The 27,500-nt window shown below is 46.8% G+C and overlaps 1 protein-coding gene across 12 annotated transcripts in view; it reads right to left on the bottom strand.

The window, feature by feature from the left end:
• Positions 1 to 27,500, bottom strand: part of LOC110536591 (neuropilin-1a) — an 82,207-nt gene that overhangs the window by 20,065 nt on the left and 34,642 nt on the right. For all 12 annotated transcript variants that reach the window (XR_016484435.1, XR_016484438.1, XR_016484434.1 and 9 more), the window contains 4 exons: positions 23,234 to 23,389; positions 19,793 to 19,959; positions 6,374 to 6,529; positions 4,241 to 4,385 (listed from right to left, as the gene is read on the bottom strand). Coding sequence is in view for 6 of the 12 variants with exons in the window: in XM_036935242.2 (XP_036791137.2) it covers positions 4,241 to 4,385; positions 6,374 to 6,529; positions 19,793 to 19,959; positions 23,234 to 23,389 (624 nt within the window). In the remaining 6 variants the exon portion in view is untranslated. The remainder of the gene's footprint in view (positions 1 to 4,240; positions 4,386 to 6,373; positions 6,530 to 19,792; positions 19,960 to 23,233; positions 23,390 to 27,500) is intronic.

Here is a 27,500-nt window from a genome sequence, read left to right as displayed (position 1 = left end):
CAAATGCACACACGCGCACGCAAACACACAAAGGCACAGACACACAAAGGCACACACACACACTAACAAGCTCAAAAACGAACACATACGAAAGCTAGCGTACACAGACAGACTCGCAGACCAACAAATGCACACACATACATTAAGCCCTTCACAATGCCATAAAATAAATGCACGTTGACAAAGAGGTAGAGACGCTGTGAACCTGACCACAATCAAAGCCCTGTAGTGGGGGGAAGGTTGCCAGCATCACGCTGATGAAGATCACGGCAGACTTCGTGGACCCAGCAGGGGGCTGAGACTGAGGGGGTTGGGGAAAGGACAGAGGGTAGGACAAGAGCCACGGAGACGGTGTGTGTGCGCGTGTGTGTGTGTGTGTGTGTGTGCGTGTCTATGCAGGCGGTTGCAGTACTCAGCTATGGGAAGCCGCTCGCCTGGCCCGCTAAACTACTCTGCCTGCCGGCCTGCCTGCTGTTGATGTCATCCATATTGAATGAGGTACATCTAAACATCAGGTAACATCAATGCGTAATCATCTTCATGCGCCTCTCCTTCATAATGTAGAAGGCAGCACTCGCCTCAGAGTAAACCCTTTCTCACTGGGCTCTCACTACTGTGAGTTAGGGAGACACCGAAATGTGCACCATAGTTACCCGGAGGAAAATGGGAGAGGGTCATGCTTTTTAAAATTTAGTCCAGGGAAGGGTAATGTAATTTGTAATCGTTGAAATGCAATATTACACAGGGTTGGAGAATGAGTTGCTTATTATAGTATCTCATGTGTGCCCGATGCTGCCCCTCATCCTTGATTCTATGCTGGGCGCGCAATATCAAGTGCACCTAGTGTGGTCTCAATCAGCCTGCCCTGCTCTTATTGATGTAAACCCTACTGTGCTGCCTAACCAAGGACTGTATTGTGTGTGGTGGCATTTCAGGAGGCGATTTGTGCAGAACATTTGTGCAAAAAATGCAATATCTGTGTGCACATACTAGGCCTACTGATGTACTGTTCAGTTCGAGAGAGAGCGTGAAGATGAGAAACAGGAAAGAAGGTATTTATTTGATTTATTCTGGATCCGCATTGGCTGTTGCCAAGGCAGCAGCTACTTTTCCTGGGGTCCAAAGCTTGCTACTGATACAATTGATTTTAATACAAATGAAATAGACCTGATTATATAAAACAATCTATAATTAGGCTTTAGTCCGCAATGCTTTATGCTAGAAACAAGCTGTAAAATGCAGAGGAAAGACATCCCAATGGATGTGGGATATACTTGGATTGTCTCTATGACTTTCAGAGGCTGCGCTGCAACCTTCTATAGCCGAGGAGCAGTGGTGGAGTGCTCTTTTTTGGGGGGGTTAGGGAGCGCCAAAAAAGTTTTGAAATGATGTCTTCATTTCTCGATCAAAGTTTTTACCGACAGATTGAATATCACTATGGAATAGGTGCATAAAATGCATCTTACAATTGCCACGTCTGACCACTTGCCCACACATCTTGTCTCAAGAACATTTTATAACCTCAAACACCAAGTTAGGCATTCCTCGTTTCAAAGTAGGCCGTCATCTGTCAATGGTGAATGATAATTCTTCCCGTTTTACAGGTGAAATGCCCAAACTGCATGCCCGTCACTTGAAGTCAATCAGTTTCATGGGAAGATGCATTTAGAGCTTCTAGAATGACTGTTTCTTGAGCGAATTAAAGCAGATGGCGTGAACAAACGACTATATTAGCATTTCTTGTAGGTCTATTTTGATTCAATCTAAATATAGCCTGTAGTGTGTGCACTGTTGAGTTTTAATGATTGTTGAAAGAATATTGGACTATTCAGCTTCAGACAAGAAATGACTGAGGAGGTGTTTTTGGTGTAACATACAGTATTATAGTCCTACTACATACAGTATGCTACAGTAGGCCAATATGGTATTTCACTATATATACAAAAGTATACCCCTTCAAATTAGTGGATTCTGCTATTTCTGCCACACCCGTTGCTGACAGGTGTATACAATTGAGCACATAGCCATGCAATCTCCATATACAAACATTGGCAGTAGAATGGCCTTAGTGAAGAGCTCAGTGACTTTCACCGTGCCACCTTTCCAACAAGACAGTTTGTCAAATTTCTGCCGTGCTAGAGCTGCCCCGGTCAACTGTAAGTGCTGTTATTGTGAAGTGGAAACATCTAGGAGCAACAACGGCTCAGCCGTGAAGTGGTAGGACACACAAGCTCACAGAACGGGACCGTCGAGTGCTGAACCGCTTAGCGCGTAAAAATCATCTGTCCTCGGTTTCAACACTCACTACCAAGTTTCAAACTTCCTCTGGAAGCAACGTCAGCACAAGAACTGTTTGTCGGGAGCTTCATGAAATGTGTTTACACGGCCGAGCAGCCGTACACAATGCATAGTGCCAACTGTAAAGTTTGGTGGAGAAGGAATAATGGTCTGGGGCTGTTTTTCACAGTTCGGGCTAGGCCCCTTAGTTCCAGTGTAGGGAAATCTTAATGCTACAGCATACAATGACATTCTAGACGATTTGGTGCTTCCAAATTCCAACCCCATTGAACACCTTTGGGATGAATTGGAACGCCTTCTGCGAGCCAGGCCTAATCGCCCAACATCAGTGCCCGACCCCACTAATGCTCTTGTGATTGAATGGAAGCAAGTCCCCGCAGCAATGTTCCAACATCTAGTGGAAAGCTTTCACAGAGTGGAGGCTGTTATAGCAGCAAAGGGGGGGACCAACTCCATAGTAATGCCCATGATTTTGGAATGAGATATTCGACAAGCATGTCCACATACTTTTGGAAATGTAGTGTACTGGATATACCGATCTGCTATGTAAAATACTCATGAATCACTTTGTGATCTTGTGAGACATTTATTCAGTTTTGATCTAACTTTACTAAATGAGTACCATTGTGAGAAGTGATACTCTTCTATTTGTAATAATAATAATAATAATAAGTGATGCGTAGGACTATTAGATGTAGGCCACATCTTGATGAGGGTTATTTTGAGCGATTTGAGCGCCCCGCTGAAAGGACAGCTGTGGTCAGGTATCGTTATGAGTTCCAGTGCGCAAGGTGTTCCGTTGAATTTTCTGAACATAATGGAAGACGCGCAGTGAATATGGATCCTAGATGTCATTGGTGTGATGAGGTTCATGCAGGGCATCAGTTTGTCTGCACACACAATAGAGGTGGTACGTTTCTGTAAGCTAAGCACTCGGAACAGTTTTACGTTTTAGCAACCCCCCTTTACGTTTTAGCAACCCCTGGTAGAGTTTTCTGTCTGTGACTGTTCTTGTTTCGGTCGGATTTGGCGCGCTCAAAGTGGCGTTTGCAGACACGCCTACAATCCATAATTACCCGACGATATGTGGCTGCTATGTTAAATAATGGAATGGCTCAAATTCATTGATGATCAGATACTTCAGTTGTAGCGGGTTCTGTTGCGCTCCATTTTTTTTATTTTTTTTACAGTTGATTGACGACTTTAGTTCTGTTACAAACTTAGACTCCCCTTTTTTTTTAACAATAGCCTGCATGGAAATGTTCATTTCATAAGAGATCCGATTGTATCCAGGTATCACTCATTATAATGACATACAGTCCCTTAGTAAATCATTTCAGCTACTCTTCTAGATGAGGAGGAAAATATCACCCAGGTACATTGCCAGGTCGCAATTGTAAATGAGAACTTGTTCTCAACTTGCCTACCTGGTTAAATAAAAGTGAAATAAAATAAATAAATAAAATGAGAGATGAGAGGCCTAAACAAATCGTAAAGGAGCACTTAGATACTCATTTTACCGAAAGGTCAAACAATATACCATCCACCAGCAGTGACTTGCATGCATTTGAATGGTAAACTAACACCTCGAATGTATTTATCCTTTATTTAACTAAGTCAGTTAAGAACAAATTCTTATTTACAACGACGGCCTAGGAACAGTGGGTTAACTGGTCTAGGAACAGTGGGTTAACTGGTCTAGGAACAGTGGGTTAACTGGCCTAGGAACAGTGGGTTAACTGCCTTGTTCCTCGGCAGAACGACACATTTTTACCTCGTCAGCGCGGGGATTCAATCTAGCAACCTTTTCGGTTGCTGGCCCAACGCTCTAACCACTAGGCTACCTGCCGCCCCTATGTAACGCGAAGTGACGCTAAGTAGCTACTGGCTGCCAGACAGAGAGATATAGAGTGTGAAGCATTGGGATCTCCGTGGTACTGACCTGATATTTTACAGCCGTACACCTCGAAGCGCAGAGCGATGCCTGTTTCCCAGGCGACGGGCCGGATCCGGATGAAGCGGGTGAGCGTGGCTTTGGGAAGCATCGTCCTGGCGACTTCAGTGGGGTTGGTGTTCCCTTGGAAAACCTGGGAGGAGAGGAGCTGTTCGTTATTCACAGAGTTTGTTTAGTGTAGTAGTAGAGTCACCAGGAGAGAGGCCTACTGGGCCAACTGAGGCCTTGGCCTCGCCTCACACAGTGCTCCAGAAACAGAGCTCAATGACGGGGCACAGGCCATATGCAGGCCAGCCTCCCTTCATTGTTCGTATTAGGCTACTGTCTTTAGACTATATACTATACACTGTATCATTTCCTGAGCATGTACAGAATATGGAAATGACTGTTTCATACTTAAACATCCTACGTTTTTGATATGAACCATATTCACTACAGTTCATAATGCACCAACTATTGTGATTGTGACCCAGCTGCAATTTCAACCATATACAAACACCTTCACCCTACAGTTATATCCAACGGTGACACGCACGCACACGCTGACAACACCCTACAGTCCATCACACATCACCCTGGCTAAGTCTCTGTAGGCATCCGGTGGTACGGTGGTGTTAACCCCGCGGCAGGAGAGTGCTAGCCAAGCAGTAGCGGTGTGTTGCGTGGCAGTACAGCTCATCTGGGCTGAAGTGAAGGTGAACGGTGGCAGCACTAAAACGCCAGCAGGCAGGGCCAATGGGACCATTAGTCTGCTCAAAAGCCTCTCTATCACTGTCCCGACATCCCTCTCTCTGTTTCCTGGGTAATGGTTGTCAACGGAGTCATCCACTCTCCTATATGTCACGCCGGTCGGCGCTCCTCTCTCTCTGGCGCCTCTGTCGCACCAATAACTATTAAATGGCTTTTTTCCAGCTAGCTAGCACCATCACCATCCCACTACAGCTTCAACCTGCAGGCTCAGCACCTAGTAAATAGGACCTACTACTCACAAAAGCACTTTAGAGGCCGGAACTGAGAGACAGGGCTTTTCACATCACCTTGCTTTAAAAAGAAAACGGTGTACTTTGGAGAGGTCGTAAAATAATTGGGCCTGAGGGGCAGGGGGAGGGGGTATATATTACAGACACAGACACAAAGAGAGCTGCTCTGGCCGCTATGGGGAAAACGTGGCTGCCCTTGTGAGTAGCACACACACAATGGTGACTACCTACAGGTTCCACAGATCCTTAGCCTGGTCAAACAAACCTCTTGATGGGCCCGTGGAGTGTGGACACCCACTAATGGAGGTTTGTTTACAGACAGAGAGCCTTCTGGTCTGTTTCACAGGCTGATAACTGATCGATCGTCAGATCCAGTCAGATCATTAGGTTAGCCACTCTCTGGTCTGGTCTGGTCAAGTCTCTCTCTCTCTCTCGCTCTCTCTCTCTCTCTCTCTCTCTCTCTTTCCTCCCCATTCCATTCATCCTTGTCACTCCTGGTTTATTAAAGGCTTTGTCAACCGCTCTCCTTCTTCAGACAAATACCAGAGCCTGACACACAGTAAACAATGACTTCATCCAACTAAATGACTACTGTAGCGTCTTTATGAGAGAGGCAGTAGTACTGCACAGTAAATCGTTTCTCACACAATGCTCTGTGCATTAGGATACCATTATGCGCTTAGCATAATAGTATGGTGGAGAAAACGCTGTTCCACAGAGACAGAACCGAACACAGACCAGACCAGACCAGACCAGGGGCATTCCCCTTTTGTTGAGATATTGTGTGGCTGAAGCAGAGATCCAAGCCAATACTAAGGAGGAGAGCACAACTCAACTCTGGCTGAAAGCACGGAAATATCGCTCTGGATAAGAGCGTCTGCTAAATGACGAAAATGTATATGTTGTGAGTTTACATGACTGGCATTCTGGGTCTGGTTGGCCATTGTGCCACAGCTCTGTAAGTCTTCTGAGAAATGTCTCTCAACTAGTGTCATGTGCATGTCTTCTGCTTTTGCTACATGATTTGAGGATTACTGCGGTAATACATATGGTGCTGAAGTATAGGAAAAGATGATGTGCTTATGACAACGTTAGTGGTAGGCAGTGGGGTACAGAGTGGGTGAGGAGTAATCTCTCTTACCTTCTGTTTTGAACCCTCCTTCAGGGTGATCCAGTCTTCTCCGTTAGAGCTGACGTCCACCTTGTAGGACTTGACCCAGTAGGTCTTCTTGGTCTCCTGGGAAACGGCCCCCTGTGTTCCGACGGCCGTCACGAACCGGAGGAAACCCAAGTCCACCTGAAAGGGAGAGGGAGCGGTCAGTAAAATCCAATGGCACACACAGTACATACAGCAAGACTTTGGGTTTTAGTGCAAAGAGAAGTGTTCTGCAAGTCCAAACACTGATGACATAAAAGCTTTAGCCTGCACCTCATTTAACTATGACTAGAATGTAATAAACAGCAGAAGTATGGAATGATATTCTATTAATAAAACACCACAACTTCATTTCCTTTGATGGGGAGACAAGAGCTTATTGGATGAAGGTGAATATTGAATGGAATTGGCCTCCTAATATTCTAAACAGGAGACATAGATTGAATATCAAATAGTACAAGGTTGCATAAAAAAAAAATCTGAGCTTCATAAAGTAATCATGAACTGCTGTAACATTACTGATGTTATTATATTTTCCCGAGCCGGCTGCCAGACAGGGGGACCCGGGCCAAGAGCCTATTGGATAGAAGGGAGTCAGAACAGAGTCTGTACGGTTGAAAGGACCGTGATGCTGAACAGACTAAAGAGAAGGAGCTTACCAAGCATCAGGGTTAGAGAGCGGTTACACTGTTTTCTATCAGAACTGTGGACAGTGTGTGTGTGTGTGTTTGTATGTGTTTGTGTGTGACTCATACTCCTCTGAACAACCAGGACATCCTGACTTGAACCCCCCCCCCCATCTCCCCATGGATCCCCTTAAATAGACTGGTCCATGTCCCATCGAGCTTGTCTAACAGGGATGGAGCTCTATTGGTCTGGGTCTGGATTGATTCAGCAGTCCAGACGTGGGTAGACCCCCACTCTGAGAGGAGACAGGAAGATCTGTTTCGGCTCGCCAGTCCCTTGCGCAGAGAGACCAAAACAACACCTCTGGACTTGCATTCCATCTGCTGGGCTGCCCCTATGGAGCCCACTTAAACCCTACCTCTCATCCCCCCCAGCCGGAACAGAGGAGGAAGAGAGGAAAGACTGGTGGGTGACTGAGGGAGGAGAGGAGGGCACATAGGAGAGGCCTCCAGTAGCGGGTGGCGAGGTTACGCTACACTGTTAGTATTTAACGGCCCATAGCCTCTCTCTCTCTCTCTCTCTCTCTCTCTCTCTCTCTCTCTCTCTCTCTCTCTCTCTCTCTCCGACTGGCCACACTGGGGCTAATAAGGAGTGATGCAAGGGAGTAAAAAACGCAGGGGGGTCAATCAAACGAAGGGTTGTTTGTGTGGGAGTTGTGGGAAGGGAACGGGCTGCTGGCTTCGTTACGGTGCTGTGTGGAGGGAGGGAGAGGGGTAAAAAAAAGAGGGCGCGACAAAGAGAAAAGGAGCGAGAGAGTGAGAAGAGAGAGAGAGAGAGAGAGAGAAGCTTTGATATTGGATTGAGAGGAGGCTTAAGACTGATGGATTGTGGCCGGGGCCTCGTGGAGATTAATGAATCCACACCAACTACAGCATGTGATGTGTGTGACAGCAAATGATTCTTCCCAAATGGCACCCTATTCCCTATATAGTGCACTACTTTTGAAAAGGGCTCATAGGAAATATGGTGCCATTTGGGAAAGCCGGGGAGATCAGCAGAGAGAGCCGGGGAGATCAGAGCACCAGCCAACCAATGCAGGCATCACAGTGCATGTTAAAGATATCCATACAGCCTTGAACAGTGCTTCTCTCTCTCTCTCTCTCTCTCTCTCTCTCTCTCTCCCTCTCTCTCTCTCTCTCTCTCTCTCTCTCTCTCTCTCTCTCTCTCCCTATCTCTCTCTCTCTCCCTCTCTCTCTCTCTCTCTCTCTCTCCCTCTCTCTCTCTCTCCCTCTCTCTCCCTCTCTCTCTCAAACACACACGTCACAGTGAATACATTGGCAATGCCGTTGTCATTCGTCTACTTTAAAATGTATTCAGGAGCAGAATCTAAGGATAAAACCAGATGGGAAGAGCATGAATAAAGGTCTCTATATGACTTCCGTTCTCTGCCCGCTCTGGAGGATTTGAAGAAAAGAGAGAAAAAGACAACATACTTTTGTTCCTGCCTAGGAGCTCAACTGGGCTTATGGAAAAAGGGCCAGATTTCTTTAGCCCCATAAACAGAGACAGAATCCAAATCCCCTGTTTCAGAGCGTTCCTTTTTAATAACAGACGATTCACAATCCCCATCGCATGGCTGGGTGCGAGAGGAAGGAAGAATGTGCCAGTACAGATGGAGGGTGGTCTGGATGGGGGGAAAGGAGAGAGGAGTGGGGAGAGGCGAGGCAAGTCCTCCTCCTCCTGCTGTCTATCCTCCTCCTCCTCATCATCATTATCATTATCATCATCATCATCATCATCATCAGCTTCACAGCTATCCTGGACCAATGACAGAGTGCCTTACTGAGAAGGGGATGACTTGGCCTTGGATCCCCCTCCTGATTGGACCCTTATTAGCCGTAATGGAATAATGGAATTAGAGCATCACCAGCCCTATAATTGAGAACAGTCATGAACATTCAGAGTCAGTCAGTTAGGCTGTGTCGTTGGCTGGCTAAATGGTTCCTTCTGCCTCCTTCAAACTGTTTCTTTATGACTCAGTGACAAGTCAACTGATCACCATGTTCTGCCCTGTACCTCCAGACCGTGGACTCAGACAGCCAGAGCTCTGATTCATCCCGTAGGACCACTTTTAGCATGTTCAAAAATGTATGGCTGGAGAGTACACTGAGTACTGCCAGGGGAGGAGAGGGGAGGGAGAGGTGGGGAGAGGAAAGGACAGAACAGAAGGAGACAAAAGGAAGACTGTAAAATAAAAAACAGAAGAGAAGAGAAGCCGGCTGGGGCTGCTTTGCTGGGGGTCTGAGGATGGGAATGACAGAGCCTTGTAAGGCCGTTGCCTCGTAAGGAGAGAAGAGACCGACTGGATCAATTTCACAGACGTGAGCATGATAACAGGGCTGTGCTAATGAGAGACACATGATTTATTAATGACTTGTTGTTTCAGTCAGAGCCGAGGAGGGAACCACAGCAGTGCGAACAGACCAGGGTCAGGCATACCGGACAGGCGAGCTGAAAGAATAACGGCTGAAGAATAGAGAGAAAATAAACAATGAGGTATAATGATTCATGCTGGGACTTCGTTAACACGGAGGAGTGTGTGTGTGCAGTGTGTGTGTGTGTGTGTGTGTGTGTGTGTGTGTGTGTGTGTGTGTGTGTGTGTGTGTGTGTGTGTGTGCGTGCGTGCGTGCGCAGTGTGTGTGGGTGTGTGAAGAATAGATGGCATAGCTCAACTGCTCTACCAGTTGAACCAACGTGCTGTTGGAACTTTTTTTAAATAGGGGGAGCGCGTGTGGGTGTGTGCAGCAAAGCCAGGAAAATATATTTTTAGGTGATAGATTATTTGCTATCGAACTCTTAGTGAATTGGCAAAACGTGTGAATCATCATTAATGGGTGATGTAATCCTTGTCTAAAAGAGTGTCAAGTATAATAGCCACGTCGTGCTGACATTACAGAAACACGCTCATTTTCATTAACTTTTTTTTTTACGACTGTGATTTTCGAGAAAAGCCAGGGTGTGTTTGGAGCGGTGCCCACTCAGAGACAAATGACACAATACAATCTGCTCCCCTGTTGTAATTCATATCTACAGGGACACACACACCCCTTTCCCACGAAATGGCCTGTTAAGAAAATCAGACAATTACACCACATCATCAGTATCCTGCTGAATGGGAAATCACGTCTCTTTCTCCTCTGTTCTCTCTGTCGTCTTCCCACTCTTTCTCTCAGAGTTGTCCCTGTCCCTACTAAAGGAATGGTGAATACTGTTCTGTTCTCTCACCTAGCCTACTGATGTGTGTGTGTGTGTATCTAGTCATTACGCTGACTAATGGAAGCAGAGAAGCAGAAACAGCATTAATGCCGTTGCTCAACCTTGTAGGCCCACAGTCAGTTGAGCCTGTTGGTGCAATTAGATTAACATTGGGAGTTTCACCACATCAGACTGTGTGTGTGTGTGTGTGTGTGTGTTTGTGTGTGTGTGTTCCTCAAGTTCAGTGACATGACTTCATCCTCTTATCATCATCATCCCCACAGACTGTCAGACATTGTCATAATCGTCATCCACCGGTCATCAGATCCACTCCATAGTGGAGTGAGTCAACGGAACTCTGGGTCTCCGTCCCAAATAGCACCCTATTCCCTACATAGTGCACTACTTTTGACCAGAGTCCCATGGGTCCTGGTCAAAAGTAGTGCACTATATAGGGAATAGGGTTAGGGTCAGGCCATTTGGGATCACTGTCTGAGGATACAGTTGACTCATTGTTCTGTGGCTGTCAGGTGAGCGTTGTGCAGAGCCGAGGGGTGGGGTTGGAGCAGAGAGGGGAACACAGTGTTCAGATCAGAGAACAACTGTTGAGCTTCAAAAGCCGTTTGTCACTGTTTGACTACCTCATAATTCAACTGGTGCGAAAATACTACAATCAGTTTTCATGAGGAGATTTTAATGAAATAAGTTGTACCAGAGAGTTTGGGCTTTCACTGCCTTGCCCCCTGACTGTGTACTGGGAAAAAATAGACTTCCCATCTGTTGGTGTGTGGGCTGAATTAATAATCGAGAAACTCTGGGGAACACAAGACTACATTTTCCCTTCTCTCTCTGTCTGTCTGTGTGTCTCTCTCGCTCTCTCTCTTTCTCTGTCTCTCTGTCTCTCTGTCTCTCTGTGTCTGTCTGTCTGTCTGTCTGTCTGTCTGTCTGTCTGTCTGTCTGTCTGTCTGTCTGTCTCTCTCTCTCTCTCTCTCTGTCTGTCTGTGTGTCTCTCTCGCTCTCTCTCTTTCTCTGTCTCTCTGTCTCTCTGTGTCTGTCTGTCTGTCTGTCTGTCTGTCTGTCTGTCTCTCTCTCTCTCTCTCTCTCTGTCTCTCTGTGTCTGTCTGTCTGTCTGTCTGTCTGTCTGTCTGTCTGTCTGTCTGTCTGTCTGTCTCTCTCTCTCTCTCTCTCTCTCTCTCTCTCTCTCTCTCTCTCTCTCTCTGTCTCTCTGTGTCTGTCTGTCTGTCTGTCTGTCTGTCTGTCTGTCTGTCTGTCTGTCTGTCTCTCTCTCTCTCTCTCTCTGTCTCTCTGTGTCTGTCTGTCTGTCTGTCTGTCTGTCTGTCTGTCTGTCTGTCTGTCTGTCTGTCTGTCTGTCTGTCTGTCTGTCTGTCTGTCTGTCTCTCTCTCTCTCTCTCTCTCTCTCTCTCTGTCTCTCAAAAAACAAATAACCCAGAAAATCACTGATCACCACACAGAGAGGGGGAATTCTCTCACTGTGTTTCAAAGTCAAACACCAGCTGGTAGCCATAGACCAGACAGACAGAGATAGTCTCTCAGGTTTCCTACAGTAGATCTCAGGCTCGGGAGATTGTGGCCATCCAGAACAAACAAACAGTTACCTCACATGTTCAGGTACTGTACTTCTAAACTGGCCTGGTCCCAGATCTGTTTGTGCTGTCTTGCCATTGGTGCCAATGGTCAGTATCACTGTTTGCGTGACCATACGAGTTAGCAAGACAGCACAAATAGATTTGGGACCAGGCTACAGTCCTTCTGAACAGTGTAAGATAGCGATCCATCAGCGTTGGCCTCTTCCTCTAATTCTATGTAGAGCACCTGACTGGATGCTGTTATATTTTAATATTAGTTTGTGCTTTTAAAAAAGTCCATTAGCCTGAAGTATAATTCATTCCTCTTTCACGAAAATTGGATTACCACGAAGACGCTGCAATGCTGTGAGACCTATGAGCTCCTTCTCAGACCTTCCATTCATCACAGGGTTTACCTGACATAATTACGGGCATATTTTTAGCCATTTGTGCCGTTAAATTATGCACGTCTTTCCTGAGCGGTTGATCATCTATTTTATCCTGACAAAGAGGGATGATGTGTGAGGTGGGTCTAACGTGGGGTGAAGGTGTGACGATGACTAAAAATAAAAGGTGTGTGTGTGTGTGTGTGTGTGTGTGTGTGTGTGTGTGTGCGTGCACGTGCGCGTGCTTGCGGGCATGCATGCATGCGTGTGACGGTGTGACGGTGTGACGATGTGGAATGATTACAGTTTTCAGTCTGAGACAGTAGCCTACTTTCAGGTGTTTTTTTTTTTTTTTTACGATTTACTACCTATTGAATCACCCTAAACACATAGAGTGCAACTGAAATGGCACATTCTTCCCCTATTTAGTGCACTATTTTGGGCCCCGTGGGCCCTGGTCAAAAGCAGTGCACTAAATAGCGAATTTGGGAGGGAACCACAATGACCTCCATGGTTGCTTACACTGTTGCCACAGATGACTGACTAATGACCACCGTCCTACAGGAAACAAAGCAACGAGACCTCAGGAAGGAACTGACTAGAGAATGACTTCATCAGGACATGTCAGTGACAAGCCTGGTACAGGATATGGAGCAGCCTCGTCTGTGGATGACCACTATGATACAGTAACAACATGTTTCAGTCAAGAGGCTGACAGGCCTAGATACTGTACAGTGGATTTTTTTATTCTAATGACAGTACAGTATGAAGGTAGATGGACACAGACAGAGGGGCCCAGACAGGGCTCAAACACCGATGTGTCGTACGGAGTCGGGGGCTTTAACCGCACAGTAGATCTGACGGGGCAGCCAAATCCCGGTCTCCTTCCACTTTCTTTTAGCCAGACTTCATCAACAGAGAGAAGCTGGTGTTAATTACAAGCCCATTATTCTAATTACTCATCCTTTGGCATGATGACAAGACAGTCCCAGCAGCTTGAAGAGCTCTCATTGACAAAGACAATGGAGAGGAGCCTGCGTCCCAAATGGCACCCAATTCCCTATTCCCACATAGGGCCCCTGTCAAAATTAGTGCACTAGGTAGGGAATGTGGAGACATATGGGACATACCCCGAGAGTGCTAAACATTTCGATCCTTAATTTCTATTCTATCCTTCATCCCACTGACCATGGATAATTGAAAACACATTTGGACGGCTGTTGACCGCTGTACTGGGCCGTGTGGGTCCATAGGAAAACAGGATATGGCTGAGCAAGTTGTTTTAGTGGCTGACATGAGCCCATAGCCCAGCACTGCCTTACTCCCTCTTCCCCTCTCGCTCTTTTCTCTCTCTCTCTCTCCTTCCTTTTCTCCCTGGACCTGGATAAACGGCTGGAGAGCTGAAGCAATGTCTGCATCCCAAATGGCACCCTATTCCCTACATAGTGCCCTACTTTTGACCAGAGCCCTATGGAACCTGGTCACAAGTAGTTTAGTACATTTGGGAAGCAGACAATGTTTTCAGGGAAGTCAGTAATTAGTGTTTGTTTGATGGCTGATGGATGGAAAAGTGGAATTTAACCTGTTTTTCTTTGTAAAATAGTGCAGGCTAGAGTGTGTGTGTGTGTGTGTGTGTGTGTACGTGTGTGTGTGTTCGTGCGTGGTGTAGTGCAGTGGTGTAGTGCAGTGGTGTAAGGTACTTAAGTAAAAATACTTTAAAGTACTACTGATGTAGTTGTTTGGGGTGTATCTGTACTCTACCGATCTGGCGGACTCACTAAACACAAATGCTTTGTTTGTAAATGACTACTGAATGTTGGAGTGTGGTCCTGGCTATCTGTAAATTTAAAAAAAATAAACAATCTGGTCTGGTTTGCTTAATATAAGGAATTTGAAATGATTTACTTTTGATACTTAAGTATATTTCAGCAATTACATTTACTTTTGATACTTAAGTATATTTAAAAAAAAAAATGTTTTTACTCAAGTAGTATTTTACTGGGTGAATTTCACTTTTACTTGAGTCATTTTTATTAAGGTATCTTTACTTTTACTCAAGTATGAAAATAGAGTACTTTTTCCACCACTGTGTGCATGCGTACTAGCGGTTTTCATGGGGAAAGACATGGCATTCCTCCATGCAGCCATATGTTAACATATAATTACTTCCTGTTGCACTTGGTGACTTTACTCTACTGGGCCAAAGCCAAATGAGTGAGATTAGGGCAGTTTTATGAAAACATTGTTTTAAATTTTCTGCTCTTTCATCAACTGGTTTTCTCCTAACAAACAAGATTAAAGTCAACATCCTTTCCCAGAGTGCTTAGAGAGAAGGGACGCTCTCTTTTTGTCTCCAGAACTTTACTTACGGTTAAATCATTTGGGTTGTCGGTGAGATGTGTGTAAGATAAAACAGATCATGCTGTAAATACCGATAATGCATTTATGACGCAAGATGGATAATTATGGCTATAACCTGTTCGCAAATAAATCCTACAGATATGGAGAACATTTACCATTGAACTCATCAGTAAAGAACAATACTATGGATAACCTGTATCTTATCCTTATGTGATAGACGACAGAAATTATTTCAGGTATTGACTTTCTCTCTCAGGGACAGCATGTATTATTCATGGTGTGTGTGTGTGTGTGTGTGTGCGTGTGTGTGTGTGTGTGTGTGTGTGTGTGTGTGTGTGTGTGTGTGTGTGTGTGTGAGAGATCAATGGTTGCTGTCTGAGGCAAGATGTTAGACTCTGTGATGCCATCTTGCTTTTATGGCATCACTCAGGCCTAGGGAAAACCTCTCTCCCACTCTATCTCCTTTCCTGACAGAGCCCATTCCTCATGGCGTCAGCGTCGAAGTGTGCGTGTGTGTCTGTGTGTATATGTGTGTGTGTCTTCAGTGTCCCAGGGGGACCGGGAAATCTTTCCTCCGCTTTTGTTTTCAGGTCGGAGACAACGTAAATGTCCTCCAAAAATATAGCTGTCCTCCCTCAGTCAGAGGGCCAAATGTATTGTATTGTATAGGTGAAGGTATTTCCTCCTAGTATGTCACCCACCATTCAGGTCTTCCTATTGGAACCAGGTCTGTCACCCACCATTCAGGTCTTCCTACTGGAACCAGGTCTGTCACCCACCATTCAGGTCTTCCTATTGGAACCAGGTCCGTCACCCACCATTCAGGTCTTCCTATTGGAACCAGGTCTGTCACCCACCATTCAGGTCTTCCTACTGGAACCAGGTCTGTCACCCACCATTCAGGTCTTCCTATTGGAACCAGGTCCGTCACCCACCATTCAGGTCTTCCTATTGGAACCAGGTCTGTCACCCACCATTCAGGTCTTCCTATTGGAACCAGGTCTGTCACCCACCATTCAGGTCTTCCTATTGGAACCAGGTCTGTCACCCACCATTCAGGTCTTCCTACTGGAACCAGGTCTGTCACCCACCATTCAGGTCTTCCTATTGGAACCAGGTCCGTCACCCACCATTCAGGTCTTCCTATTGGAACCAGGTCTGTCACCCACCATTCAGGTCTTCCTACTGGAACCAGGTCTGTCACCCACCATTCAGGTCTTCCTATTGGAACCAGGTCCGTCACCCACCATTCAGGTCTTCCTACTGGAACCAGGTCTGTCACCCACCATTCAGGTCTTCCTATTGGAACCAGGTCTGTCACCCACCATTCAGGTCTTCCTATTGGAACCAGGTCCGTCACCCACCATTCAGGTCTTCCTATTGGAACCAGGTCTGTCACCCACCATTCAGGTCTTCCTATTGGAACCAGGTCTGTCACCCACCATTCAGGTCTTCCTACTGGAACCAGGTCTGTCACCCACCATTCAGGTCTTCCTATTGGAACCAGGTCTGTCACCCATCATTCAGGTCTTCCTATTGGAACCAGGTCTGTCACCCACCATTCAGGTCTTCCTATTGGAACCAGGTCTGTCACCCACCATTCAGGTCTTCCTACTGGAACCAACCCAAAAATACACTATCTGGCTAAAGGTGAGTTCATTCATCATCACAGCAACCTGATGCTACATACATCCATACTATTCCCCTTCTGGGGGCTTAAAACCGATGGAGGATCCACAAAGGTAGATATTCACTGTACCTCCCTCTAGACGTGGCTGACATGGGAATGGAAAGGGGAATAGCTATCTAACGATTATAAATACACTTCCTGGTGGATGTGAGAAGCCTCAAAGGTCGCCTGTCCACCTACCCACACGCATTTAGGCATGCACACACACACACACACACAGACACACACACCAAAGGACTGTTCCTCTGGGACAATAGAGTGTGATGAATAGCTAACCCACCAGAGCTCCGTGCTAAGCCATAAGAAACCCCACCAGCCTAATTAACAGAAGGAGAAACCCCACCATGTTGCCCTGCTCCTCATCTCAATACATTAACATGAGCGGCAGCATTAAAATAGTTGAGAAACCTACGCTATCCAGCTCTAGATATATGTTATCTGAATAAACTATAGGCAGAGAAGAAATATGCCTGAGATATCAACCCCTCAAACCCCGCTGCCTGTCATGAATAGCTAATAAAACCGTCTGGTGCAAATTGCATACAGAGAATTAATTAAATGAATAATGAATTGATATCCATCTAACAGGCGTGAGGGATGATTTGTCTCGTGGTGCCGTGAGTGCGCCTGCCATTAACGATGGGGAGAGATTGTTGTTGCTGCTGCTCCCTCCCTCAGACAATCTTAATGAAAGAGAAATGAAGAACCCCATTCTTTTAATAACACTTGTTATAATGAAACTTCTCTCTCTTCATGAGCTCAGGGAGGGCATATGCGCAGTGACAAAGATTTCAAGAAATTATAAATTACACACCATACCAACACGGAATTCACTCTTTGTTACCGTAGAAACAAACGTGCCAGGCATCCACTTCTTTGTCATCTGGCTTTGGAGCGCCCAACAGAGAATATCCCCTTTTTATCTTGCTGTATTTTACTGCTGAATACAATTAAAGCTGCAATATGTCACTTTTTAGGCAACCTGACCAAATTCACATAGAAATGTGAGCCATAGATCTGTCATTCTAATTGAAAGAAAGTCTAAGAAGCTGTAGAGCTGTTCTATGTGCGCTATTTCTATGCTTCCCTTTCTTAAGTTTCGTTTTTGCGTCTTTTACTTTTGGTTTTGTACTCCAGCTTCAAACAGCAAAAAATACAATATAATGGGTGATGGAAAATATATGTCTCAGCGGTTTAGATGGTACAATGATTCTCTACACTATGAAATTAGTGCACTTTTAAATAAATAAATAAAAACCCTAGCATAATCAATACTCTATTGAGGATTCTGAACAGGTGCCAAATCGTTGTTCTTTTGCTCTGGAATCAGCACAGCGGGAGGGAGACACATTCCGACTTTCATTAGGAGAGAAAGACCGTGAAGAACAGAACAGTACAGAGCAGAACGGCCCACTTGGTTTAAAGGGCTGGTTTTAAATAAGTCCTCATTAACACAACTAGGTATTTGAGTCAGATTCCCACTGAATTAAGTCTCTCAGGACACATAGGCTGAATCTAGCAACACTGGGAAAGGACAAGACCATAGTATCTACAGTATTTCTTAGAAACTGCTTATCCTTCCACTTATCAATCATGATTGCATCTTGATTGTTGATGAAACTAAGCCATAGGATCTCTATGGTCATAGCTCTCTGGTCAAACTCACAGGTTATGTCCAGACCTGATAGGACCCATGACAATGAATTTGTGCCTATCTCCAGTATGAACCTGTGTTCTGTCAATCATTGACCTCCTCTATGTCCCAATAGATGCAACATCTTAGGGCTTAACTATGTAACTTCCCCTCTGAGAGACAATCAACGTCACACAACTTTAACCCTCTCCTCTAACGGAACTGCTGCAGGAAGTAGTCTGGGACAGGAGTGTGTGTATGCATCCCAAATGGCACTGCTCTTTGCCAGAGCACTACTATATGGGTCCTAGTCAAAAGTAGTGCACTACTGTATAGGGAATAGGGTGTCATTTAGGGCACAGGCGTTGGTTTCTCTCCAGTACAATGGGCCCCTGCCAGGCCCAGGGCTCTCCTCCCACTCCCCCACAGAGCACAGAGCCAAGGGCCTCCTCCACAGACATACACACACAAAAACAAACACACTCCCACTCCTTGAATTCAATTAGTCTGGAAGGGGCAACAGGGGCCCTCAGGACAATATTTTCATAGCAATAAGGAAAACCTAATATTTTAGGAAAACCTAAAATATGTGTCTCCAAGCCAGCTTTACATTTAACAGATGCTCTTATCCTGAGCAAGAGCATACATTTCGGTACTTTTTCCTACTGGTCCCCCGTGGGAGTTGAACCCACAAACCCTGGCATTACAGGCACCATGCGCTACCAACTGAGCCACACCGGTGGACTATTATAAAGCCTCTTGAGGACTACATACGTACAGTCGAGGCAAACGTTCAACTTCTCAGCGAGGCGTGGACGGACTATCATAAAATAACTTGTATAGGTAATGTAGTGTATGGTTGGGTCAGTGGGGTAACCACTTCAACACAATAACAGGCTCTAGGGTATGTGACATAGCAGTGCCTTTGGGATCAGAGACAGAGCTCCAGTCTTTTCATATTAAGTTCTCTGTCTGTGAATGTTAATGCAGATCCCAGCACACATGCAGTACAGTAAAACCCTATGATAACCATGCGTGTGTGTTGGTGGATATGTCCCCCGGGGCAGTAACCACAGCGGATATGAGAGAGAGAGAGAGAGAGAGAGAGAGAGAGAGAGAGAGAGAGAGAGAGAGAGAGAGAGAGAGAGAGAGAGAGAGAGAGAGAGAGAGAGAGAGAGAGAGAGATACTTTGTGGAGTGTCTGGAATCCACAGCTAGCCTGGAGTTCCACAGGAAGCATAAATTAATCACCAGATTTCGGATCACCTCAAAAGATGTACCCAGCATGCCACAGGGGCGTCCTCAGAGCAGACAGACTTCTGGGATTGGACCAGGAAGGAGAGTCAACTCCACTATAGTCACCACTCTGGATCTGAGTCCCAAATGGCACCGTATTCACCAAATAGTGCACTACTTTTGACTTGGTCAAAAATAGTGCACGACATAGGGAATAGGGTGCCATTTTGGACACACACGAGTACAGACAGTGATTCAGCTTCAATAAGACTTGTAAAAAGCCTGTGGTTGTTTTGTCTTCAAGCAGCTTTGGGTGGATGACTTTGGAAAAGTTACAGCCACCATATTACTTACATGGTAATGAACTTTTTTTTTTTACTGCTATAAACACACCCCTTCTCTTCACTTATTTATCATGAGACATTAGCCACCTTTGAGAAATTCTATGATGACTTTGGGACACATGGCGGTCCCGCTTGGCCCAGTTGGTACAGCATGGAGCTAGCCACGCTAAGATTGGCTGAGGCCATCCATACGAATATGTATGCATATTGCATATGCATATATATATTTGGATAAAAGCATCTGTAGAATGTTATGTTTTACTTTGTGCTTATGGTGCAGACTGTACCTGTATCCACTCTTTGTTGTTGTCCTCCCCTGGTGTCCATGCGTTCTCATAGTAGTTGAGTCTGGCTCGCTCCGGGGACCAGCCAGGGTTGTACTGGGACGAAGCTACGATCTGCTCTGATGCTATCTCCCCTGACTCCATACCCAACGGGTCTGTACAGTCAAAGTCTGAGAGAGAGACAGAGAGAGTGAGAGAGCGATGTAGGTAGAGAGAGAGCGAGAGAGAGGTAGAGAGAGAGCGAGAGAGAGGTAGAGAGAGAGAGAGGTAGAGAGAGAGAGGGAGAGAGATGTAGAGAGAGAGCGAGAGAGAGGGAGAGAGAGACAGATGTAGTGAGAGAGAGAGAGGGAGCGATGTAGAGAGAGGGAGAGAGATTGAGAGAGAGAGAGAGAGAGAGAGAGAGAGAGGTAGAGAGAGCGAGAGAGAGATGTAGAGAGAGAGCGAGAGAGAGAGACAGATGTAGAGAGGGAGAGAGAGATGTAGAGAGAGAGAGAGAGATGAAGAGAGAGAGAGAGAGAGAGATGAAGAGAGAGAGAGAGAGAGACAGATGTAGAGAGGGAGAGAGAGATGTAGAGAGAGAGGGAGAGATGTAGAGGGAGAGAGAAAGAGAGATAGAGAGGGAGAGAGAGAGAGAAAGAGAGAGAGAGAGAGAGAGGGAGAAGTGGTGGGAAATAAGGGGAGAGAGATTGTGTAAATTTAGAGCTGAAAGCACCATCCAGTCATCCCAGGCCAGAGCACACATCAACCCCCAAAACAGAGCTGGTCCCTGGGGAGAGAGACACTCAGTGGCAGGGTCTGGGCTGGTACTCTGGTGGCCAGAATAAAGAGCCACATCAGTGCCGCCTCAGCTCAGCAGATCCTTGCTTCCGGTTCCTTTCTCCCACTACCACACACAGAGGCTTTAAATGGAAGGCAAGCACAGTGAAAGTGTGGTGCTACATCAAGACATAAAGCTTTAGTCATAAAACATTCAGTGTAGGGCTAAGTTCACTGTAACCTGTAATCGGAAAAGAGAAACTATTATGCATTAAAGTTGAGCTAGTAGTTTTTCCTCTGGTGCTGGTTCATCTCTCCTTTAAAGCTCCCTGTAGGCAGTTTATGTGTTTCGCACATGGTGCACATTTCCTAATATTGTTGTCCCTCGGGGTGTTAGGGCAGGTTTATTGTCGGTGTTCTGGGCCGTAAATCTCCCAGAATGCCCTGTCCCAAGCAGGATAGAGGGCATCTCCTTGTTTATGTTGACATGGTGCTACCGTCCAGGGTCAGCCAGTGTGTGTGTGCGTGTGTGTGTGTGCTTGTGTGTAAGTATACAACCACCGGCCAGGTCAAGAGGTGAGCTCTTTTTTCGCCATTCCCCGGAGTCCCATATGTAGCGGAGTTGTCTAGACGCTGACCCTATGACCCCCAGGGTCAGGCTCGGACCCTGGCCCCAGTCTGCCCCTGCTGTCTCTAGTCACCCACCCACCTACACCCACATCCCCACATCCCCACACACACGCGCACACACACACACACATCACACACACACACATCACACACACACATTAAGGCAGGCACACACAGTTACGTATTGTGTAAATCAGCGTTGTTCAGCGTCAAGCAGATGGAGAGACCATCTGTTTTAGCTCATAGACAGTCCCTGACTGCTGCATACCCTATACCTTACTCACTACTGCAGAGAGAGAGAGAGAGAGAGAGAGAGAGAGAGAGAGAGAGAGAGAGAAGAGAGAGAGAGAGAGAGAGAGAGAGAGAGAGAGAGAGAGAGAGAGACAGAGAGAGACAGAGAGAGACAGAGAGAGAGAAAGAGAGAGAGAGAGAGAGAGAGAGACAGAGAGAGAGAGAGAGAGAGAGAGAGAGAGAGAGACAGAGAGAGAGAGAGAGAGAGAGAGAGAGAGAGAGAGAGAGAGATGCAAAGATGAGGGGAAAAAATATATATATCACATTCCACTCTTTTCTTCTCCTCTCTGAAAGACCCCCTTCTTCTTCTTCTTATCAACAAGTTGGAGGAGGAATCTGAACCTCTCCATAAACATCAACCAGACCCAGTTGAACTTCTATCTGCCCTCTGACTGTAAACAAAGAGTCTCTGGTTTTCAGCCCTGAGGTAAATGTGATCATGTGTGCTGCTATCAGCTATAAGCTATCAGCCTGCGTTTTAAGCAGCAGCCCATTCCGTGAAGTGTGGCGCTGGGGGATCAGGGAGATAGTCGGGAAGTGTTCCAAATGGCACCCTATTCCATTTAGAGTGCGCTACTTTTGACCAGAGCCCTTATGCAGCCTAAATCAGGGCTGTCAGGGAGAGGAGACGAGCCTGCTTCATCACCATCAAAGCAACACCTTATCCATCCTACATAACCCCCTCTCGACTGAAGTGCACAAGTCTTATAATATGTACGGGGTAAAAAGGAAAAGCCATAGATTATACATCAAAGGGCGTAATAATACAGTCCTACTAGAGCACCACAGTGGGTAAAAACTGTCAGAGACTTGATCTTCCGTCTCTCTGATATGAGGATCCATTCAGCCAGGTCGTAAAGCTGCCAACTGCATAATTAGGTAAGTACGACAGATGTCAAATAATGCAGTGACTTGATGAGTTCATGTTGGTGGATTAGTGTTTTGATTGTATCTGTCCCTATCTAATAAATGTAATACTGGTGGATTAGTGTTCAGTCTGAACACATGTTATGTTTACGTTGCCATGGTGCTGAGCTGTAGGGACTATAGGGACTGGTGACACAGGCAGTCATCGCTGTATGCGGCTGTGCTCAGGCTCTGTGTGAGTCTATCTAGGGACCTCAGCACACATGCATATCACTACTCCCCACGGGGGACCTAGCACCATCTGGGATGATTAGTGTTTTTTTAACACCAGTCATCGCCATAACAACCCGACAGGGGGGGGGGGGGGGGCGAGAAGGAATGACTGGAGGGGTGGCTTGTGAAAAGATTTATGGGCTTCGAGGTGGTTGTGTTTCATCAATGAAATGTTTAGCCGGAGCATTTCTCAAATTGGGGTCATTGGGGCCGGGCCCCAGGACGAAGAGGACTGTTTGGAGGGGCTGGTGAGGCACTGTCCACCCCCGGTGTCTCTGCCCCCACAGCCCACTGTGTTGAAGTCAGGCCTCGTAAACTGGGGGAGATGGCCCATGCCTTGTATCACATCTCCTTAATGAAAAGACTGGGAGCTGTTGATTTATTAACTGACTTTAGTCCCACATTAAACTACACGTGTGGGAGTGGAACAGGGACCACCCCTCATATGTAGGGAGGGGTGTATGGTAGTTTCAGTATGTACAGGGATTGTAGCTTTATCATTCATGGTGAAAGGTCATTTTAGCAAATGCTAAATGTTGATATTTTTTTTACATTTTATCCTAGTAGACAGTTAAAATAATGCATCTCTCATTGTAATTGGACCATTGATGATAGACAGTCACCTACCTTCTGGCACGGTCCGTTCCAACACAGTGAAGTTGGCAGAGAATCCCTCCTTGGCGATGGCACTGTCTGTGTTGATTATCAGGGCCAGGATGCCCGTATAAGAGATGATACGACCAGGGGTGTTCTGACCACAGTACCGCCCAATGTACGGACCAACTGGAGAGAGAGAGAATGGGAAGGAGGGAGGGAGAGAGGGAGAGGGGGGAAAGGGGAGAGAGAGAGAGGGTGGGGAGATTGTCAGTTACCAAGGTCACAGCTGAAGGTGGGAGTGTGTGTAAAGTTAGGAGTTAAGTCAGTATTTGCTTGCCCTAGGCCTGTCACATGGGTGTTCATACACAATAAACACATACCCCCCCCCCAACGGAGGTGAGAGAACTAGTGTGTTGATGAAGCTATGAGCAGGACCTAAAACCTGGGGCTGTATTTGTGTAAGACCAGAGAGGGTTTTCACTAAGTGACCTCATAAAGAGGCATGGAGAGGGAGAGAGAGAGAGAGAGAGAGAGAGAGAGGAAGAGGGACTCCTTGTTAAGACGAAACAAGGTCAAGGTTTCCGTCTGTTTTGCACCAGTCATAAATTCCTGGGCCTTTTTTAAGTGAGTGATGTTTTAGTGTTGAGGTGGATATGTACGATCTGGCCACAGTGGAGAGAGTTCTCAAAGACTGGTTTAGTGTTGAGGTGGGTATGTACGGTCTGGCCACAGTGGAGAGAGTTCTCAAAGACTGGTTTAGTGTTGAGGTGGGTATGTACGGTCTGGCCACAGTGGAGAGAGTTCTCAAAGACTGGTTTAGTGTTGAGGTTGGTATGTACGGTCTGGCCACAGTGGAGAGAGTTCTCAAAGACTGGTTTAGTGTTGAGGTTGGTATGTACGGTCTGGCCACAGTGGAGAGAGTTCTCAAAGACTGGTTTAGTGTTGAGGTGGGTATGTACGGTCTGGCCACAGTGGAGAGAGTTTTCAAAGACTGGTTTAATGTTGAGGTTGGTATGTATGGTCTGGCCTGGCCTGGCCTGTTTTAGTGTTGAGGTGGATATGTATGGTCTGGCCTGGTTTAGTGGTGAGGTGGGTTATGTACGGTCTGGCCTGGTTTAGTGTTGAGGCGGGTCTGAATGGTCTGGCCTGGTTTAGTGTTGAGGTGGGTATGTACGGTCTGGCCACAGTGGAGAGAGTTCTCAAAGACTGGTTTAGTGTTGAGGTGGGTATGTACGGTCTGGCCACAGTGGAGAGAGTTCTCAAAGACTGGTTTAGTGTTGAGGTTGGCATGTATGGTCTGGCCTGTTTTAGTGTTGAGGTTGGTATGTACGGTCTGGCCACAGTGGAGAGAGTTCTCAAAGACTGGTTTAGTGTTGAGGTTGGTATGTATGGTCTGGCCTGTTTTAGTGTTGAGGTGAATATGTACGGTCTGGCCACAGTGGAGAGAGTTCTCAAAGACTGGTTTAGTGTTGAGGTTGGTATGTATGGTCTGGCCTGTTTTAGTGTTGAGGTGGATATGTATGGTCTGGTTTAGTGTTGAGGTGGGTATGGTCTGGCCTGGTTTAGTGTTGAGGTGGGTATGGTCTGGCCTGTTTTAGTGTTGAGGTGGATATGTACGGTCTGGCCACAGTGGAGAGAGTTCTCAAAGACTGGTTTAGTGTTGAGGTGGGTATGGTCTGGCCTGGTTTAGTGTTGAGGTGGGTATGGTCTGGCCTGGTTTAGTGTTGAGGTGGGTATGTATGGTCTGGCCTGGTTTATTGTTGAGGTGGGTATGTATGGTCTTGTCTGGTTTAGTGTTGAGGCAGGTATGAATGGTCTGGCCTGGTTTAGTGTTGAGGTGGGTATGTACGGTCTGGCCACAGTGGAGAGAGTTCTCAAAGACTGGTTTAGTGTTGAGGTGGGTATGTACGGTCTGGCCACAGTGGAGAGAGTTCTCAAAGACTGGTTTAGTGTTGAGGTTGGTATGTATGGTCTGGCCTGGTTTAGTGTTGAGGTGGGTATGTATGGTCTGGCCTGGTTTAGTGTTGAGGTGGGTATGTACGGTCTGGCCTGGTTTAGTGTTGAGGTGGGTATGTACGGTCTGGCCTGGTTTAGTGTTGAGGTGGGTATGTACGGTCTGGCCTGGTTTAGTGTTGAGGTGGGTATGTACGGTCTTGCCTGGTTTAGTGTTGAGGTGGGTATGTATGGTCTGGCCTGGTTTAGTGTTGAGGTGGGTATGGTCTGGCCTGGTTTAGTGTTGAGGTGGGTATGGTTTGGCCTGGTTTAGTGTTGAGGTGGGTATGGTCTGGCCTGGTTTAGTGTTGAGGTGGGTATGGTCTGGCCTGGTTTAGTGTTGAGGTGGGTATGGTCTGGCCTGGTTTAGTGTTGAGGTGGGTATGGTCTGGTCTGGTTTAGTGTTGAGGTGGGTATGGTCTGGCCTGGTTTAGTGTTGAGGTGGGTATGGTCTGGCCTGGTTTAGTGTTGAGGTGGGTATGTATGGTCTGGTTTAGTGTTGAGGTGGGTATGGTCTGGCCTGGTTTAGTGTTGAGGTGGGTATGGTCTGGCCTGGTTTAGTGTTGAGGTGGGTATGGTCTGGCCTCAGTGGAGAGAGTTCTCAAAAGCCACTGAGAAAAAGAGGAAAGAAATGGAGAGAAAGGGAAAAAACGGAATAAGAGAATGTCAAAAGAAAAGAATGCAATAAAAGTGAAACCAGGACACACTCCACTGAGCACTTTAAATTAGTTTGTGACACATTGTGTGTGTGTGTGTGTGTGTGTGTGTGTGTGTTCCTCTGTCTAGATGTTAAGCAGGTCTGGAGGCCTGGTGCTTATCTCTGATTAGTAAGCCTGTGATCAGTGGTGAGTGAAGGTCAGGCTGCTGCCCTGCTCCCCTCTCAACCTATCACCTCCCCTCACTCTGACATGCCATGTACAACCAGGCCTTACATCCAGACACACAGATGAAAGGGAGAGGGGGTTCACCAGGACAGGGTCTGATGGCTCAGATTCAGCATTATAACACAGAAGGGGGGGGGGGGGGGGGGGGGGTGTATGAACTGAGGTTTAGGGGGGAAGGGCATTACTCCTCTACCATCCAGTGTAGGATGGCCTGGTGTGTGTGGTGGTGGTGGGGTGGGGTTGGGGGGGGGGCATCTCCTAAATGATCTGCATGACTCAACGGCACTATGAAAATGTTAAATGCTCTGTTGTGAACTCTGTGTCTCTGCATGTCTCTATGGTCCTGGTGGGAGGAGAGAGGAGGGGAGATGGGAGGAGTAGGGAAGAGAGAGGGGGGAGAGAGGAGGAGAGAGGATGGGAGATGGGAAGAGTAGGGAAGAGAGAGAGGGGAGAAGAGAGGAGGGGAGATGGAGGGAGGGGGAGGAGTAAGGAAGAGAGAGGGGGAGGAGAGAGGAGGGGAGACGGAGGGAGTGGGAGGGAGGAGTAGAGAAGAGAGGGGGGGGAGGAGTGGAGAAGACAGAAGGGGGAGGAGAAAGGATGGGAGGTGGAGGGATGGGGAGGAGTGGAAAAGAGAGAGGGGGAGGAGAGAGGAGGAGAGATTGAGAGGGGGGAGGAGAGAGGAGGGGAGATGGAGAGAGGGGGAGAAGCAGGGAAGAGAGAGGGGGGAGGAGAAAGGAGGGGAGATGGAGAAGTAGGGAAGAGAGAGGGGGAGGAGAGAGGAGGGGAGGTGGAGGGAGGGAGTGAGGGGGGAGGGAGGGAGGGAGGGACGGAGGGGGGAGGAGTGTGCCTCCAGCCTTCTGTGCTAATGCACCACTGATCTAAAAGGCACCACAGGTACTGTGCCCAGCCCTCATCAGACAGGGCCTGACACACAGCACAGCCCCCAACCTCCCCCGACGTCTCCTCTGTCTCCTCCATGGCCTTCTGCCTCTACTGCCCCTCCCATGCTCCAGACCCTGCTGTCTCACACACCCAATTACTCTGGATGTGAGAAGTGTTACGTTGTTATTTCCAGTTTTTAGACCCCCAAACGACAAGAGAGAAGACATTGCTGTGGTTGGCTATATATTTTCTTTGTTTTCAATGGAAACATTATTTGCGCTCAGACAGGAATAAGAAACACTTATTCTGAGAGTGTTAAATAAACGTTTCAGAATTTCACATTCAGAATAAACGTGTGTTCCTGAGAGAGGGTAGTTTCATGTCAACGTCTCTGTTGTTTATCAGAGATGTCAGTGTTGTTGATGCGTTTCACCGAGGGATTCAAATAAAAGTGCTGATTATGTGACATAGACTGAGCCCGCGAGGTCTTCACAGCCTGGTTAATCAACACGGTTCTTCTTGGAGAATTTATACACCTT

The sequence above is a fragment of the Oncorhynchus mykiss genome, chromosome 11 (genome assembly GCF_057628025.1).
Source record: "Oncorhynchus mykiss isolate SJ-2025 chromosome 11, ASM5762802v1, whole genome shotgun sequence".
Classification (NCBI taxonomy): Eukaryota; Metazoa; Chordata; class Actinopteri; order Salmoniformes; family Salmonidae; genus Oncorhynchus; species Oncorhynchus mykiss.
This window is presented reverse-complemented; position numbering and strand designations above follow the sequence as displayed.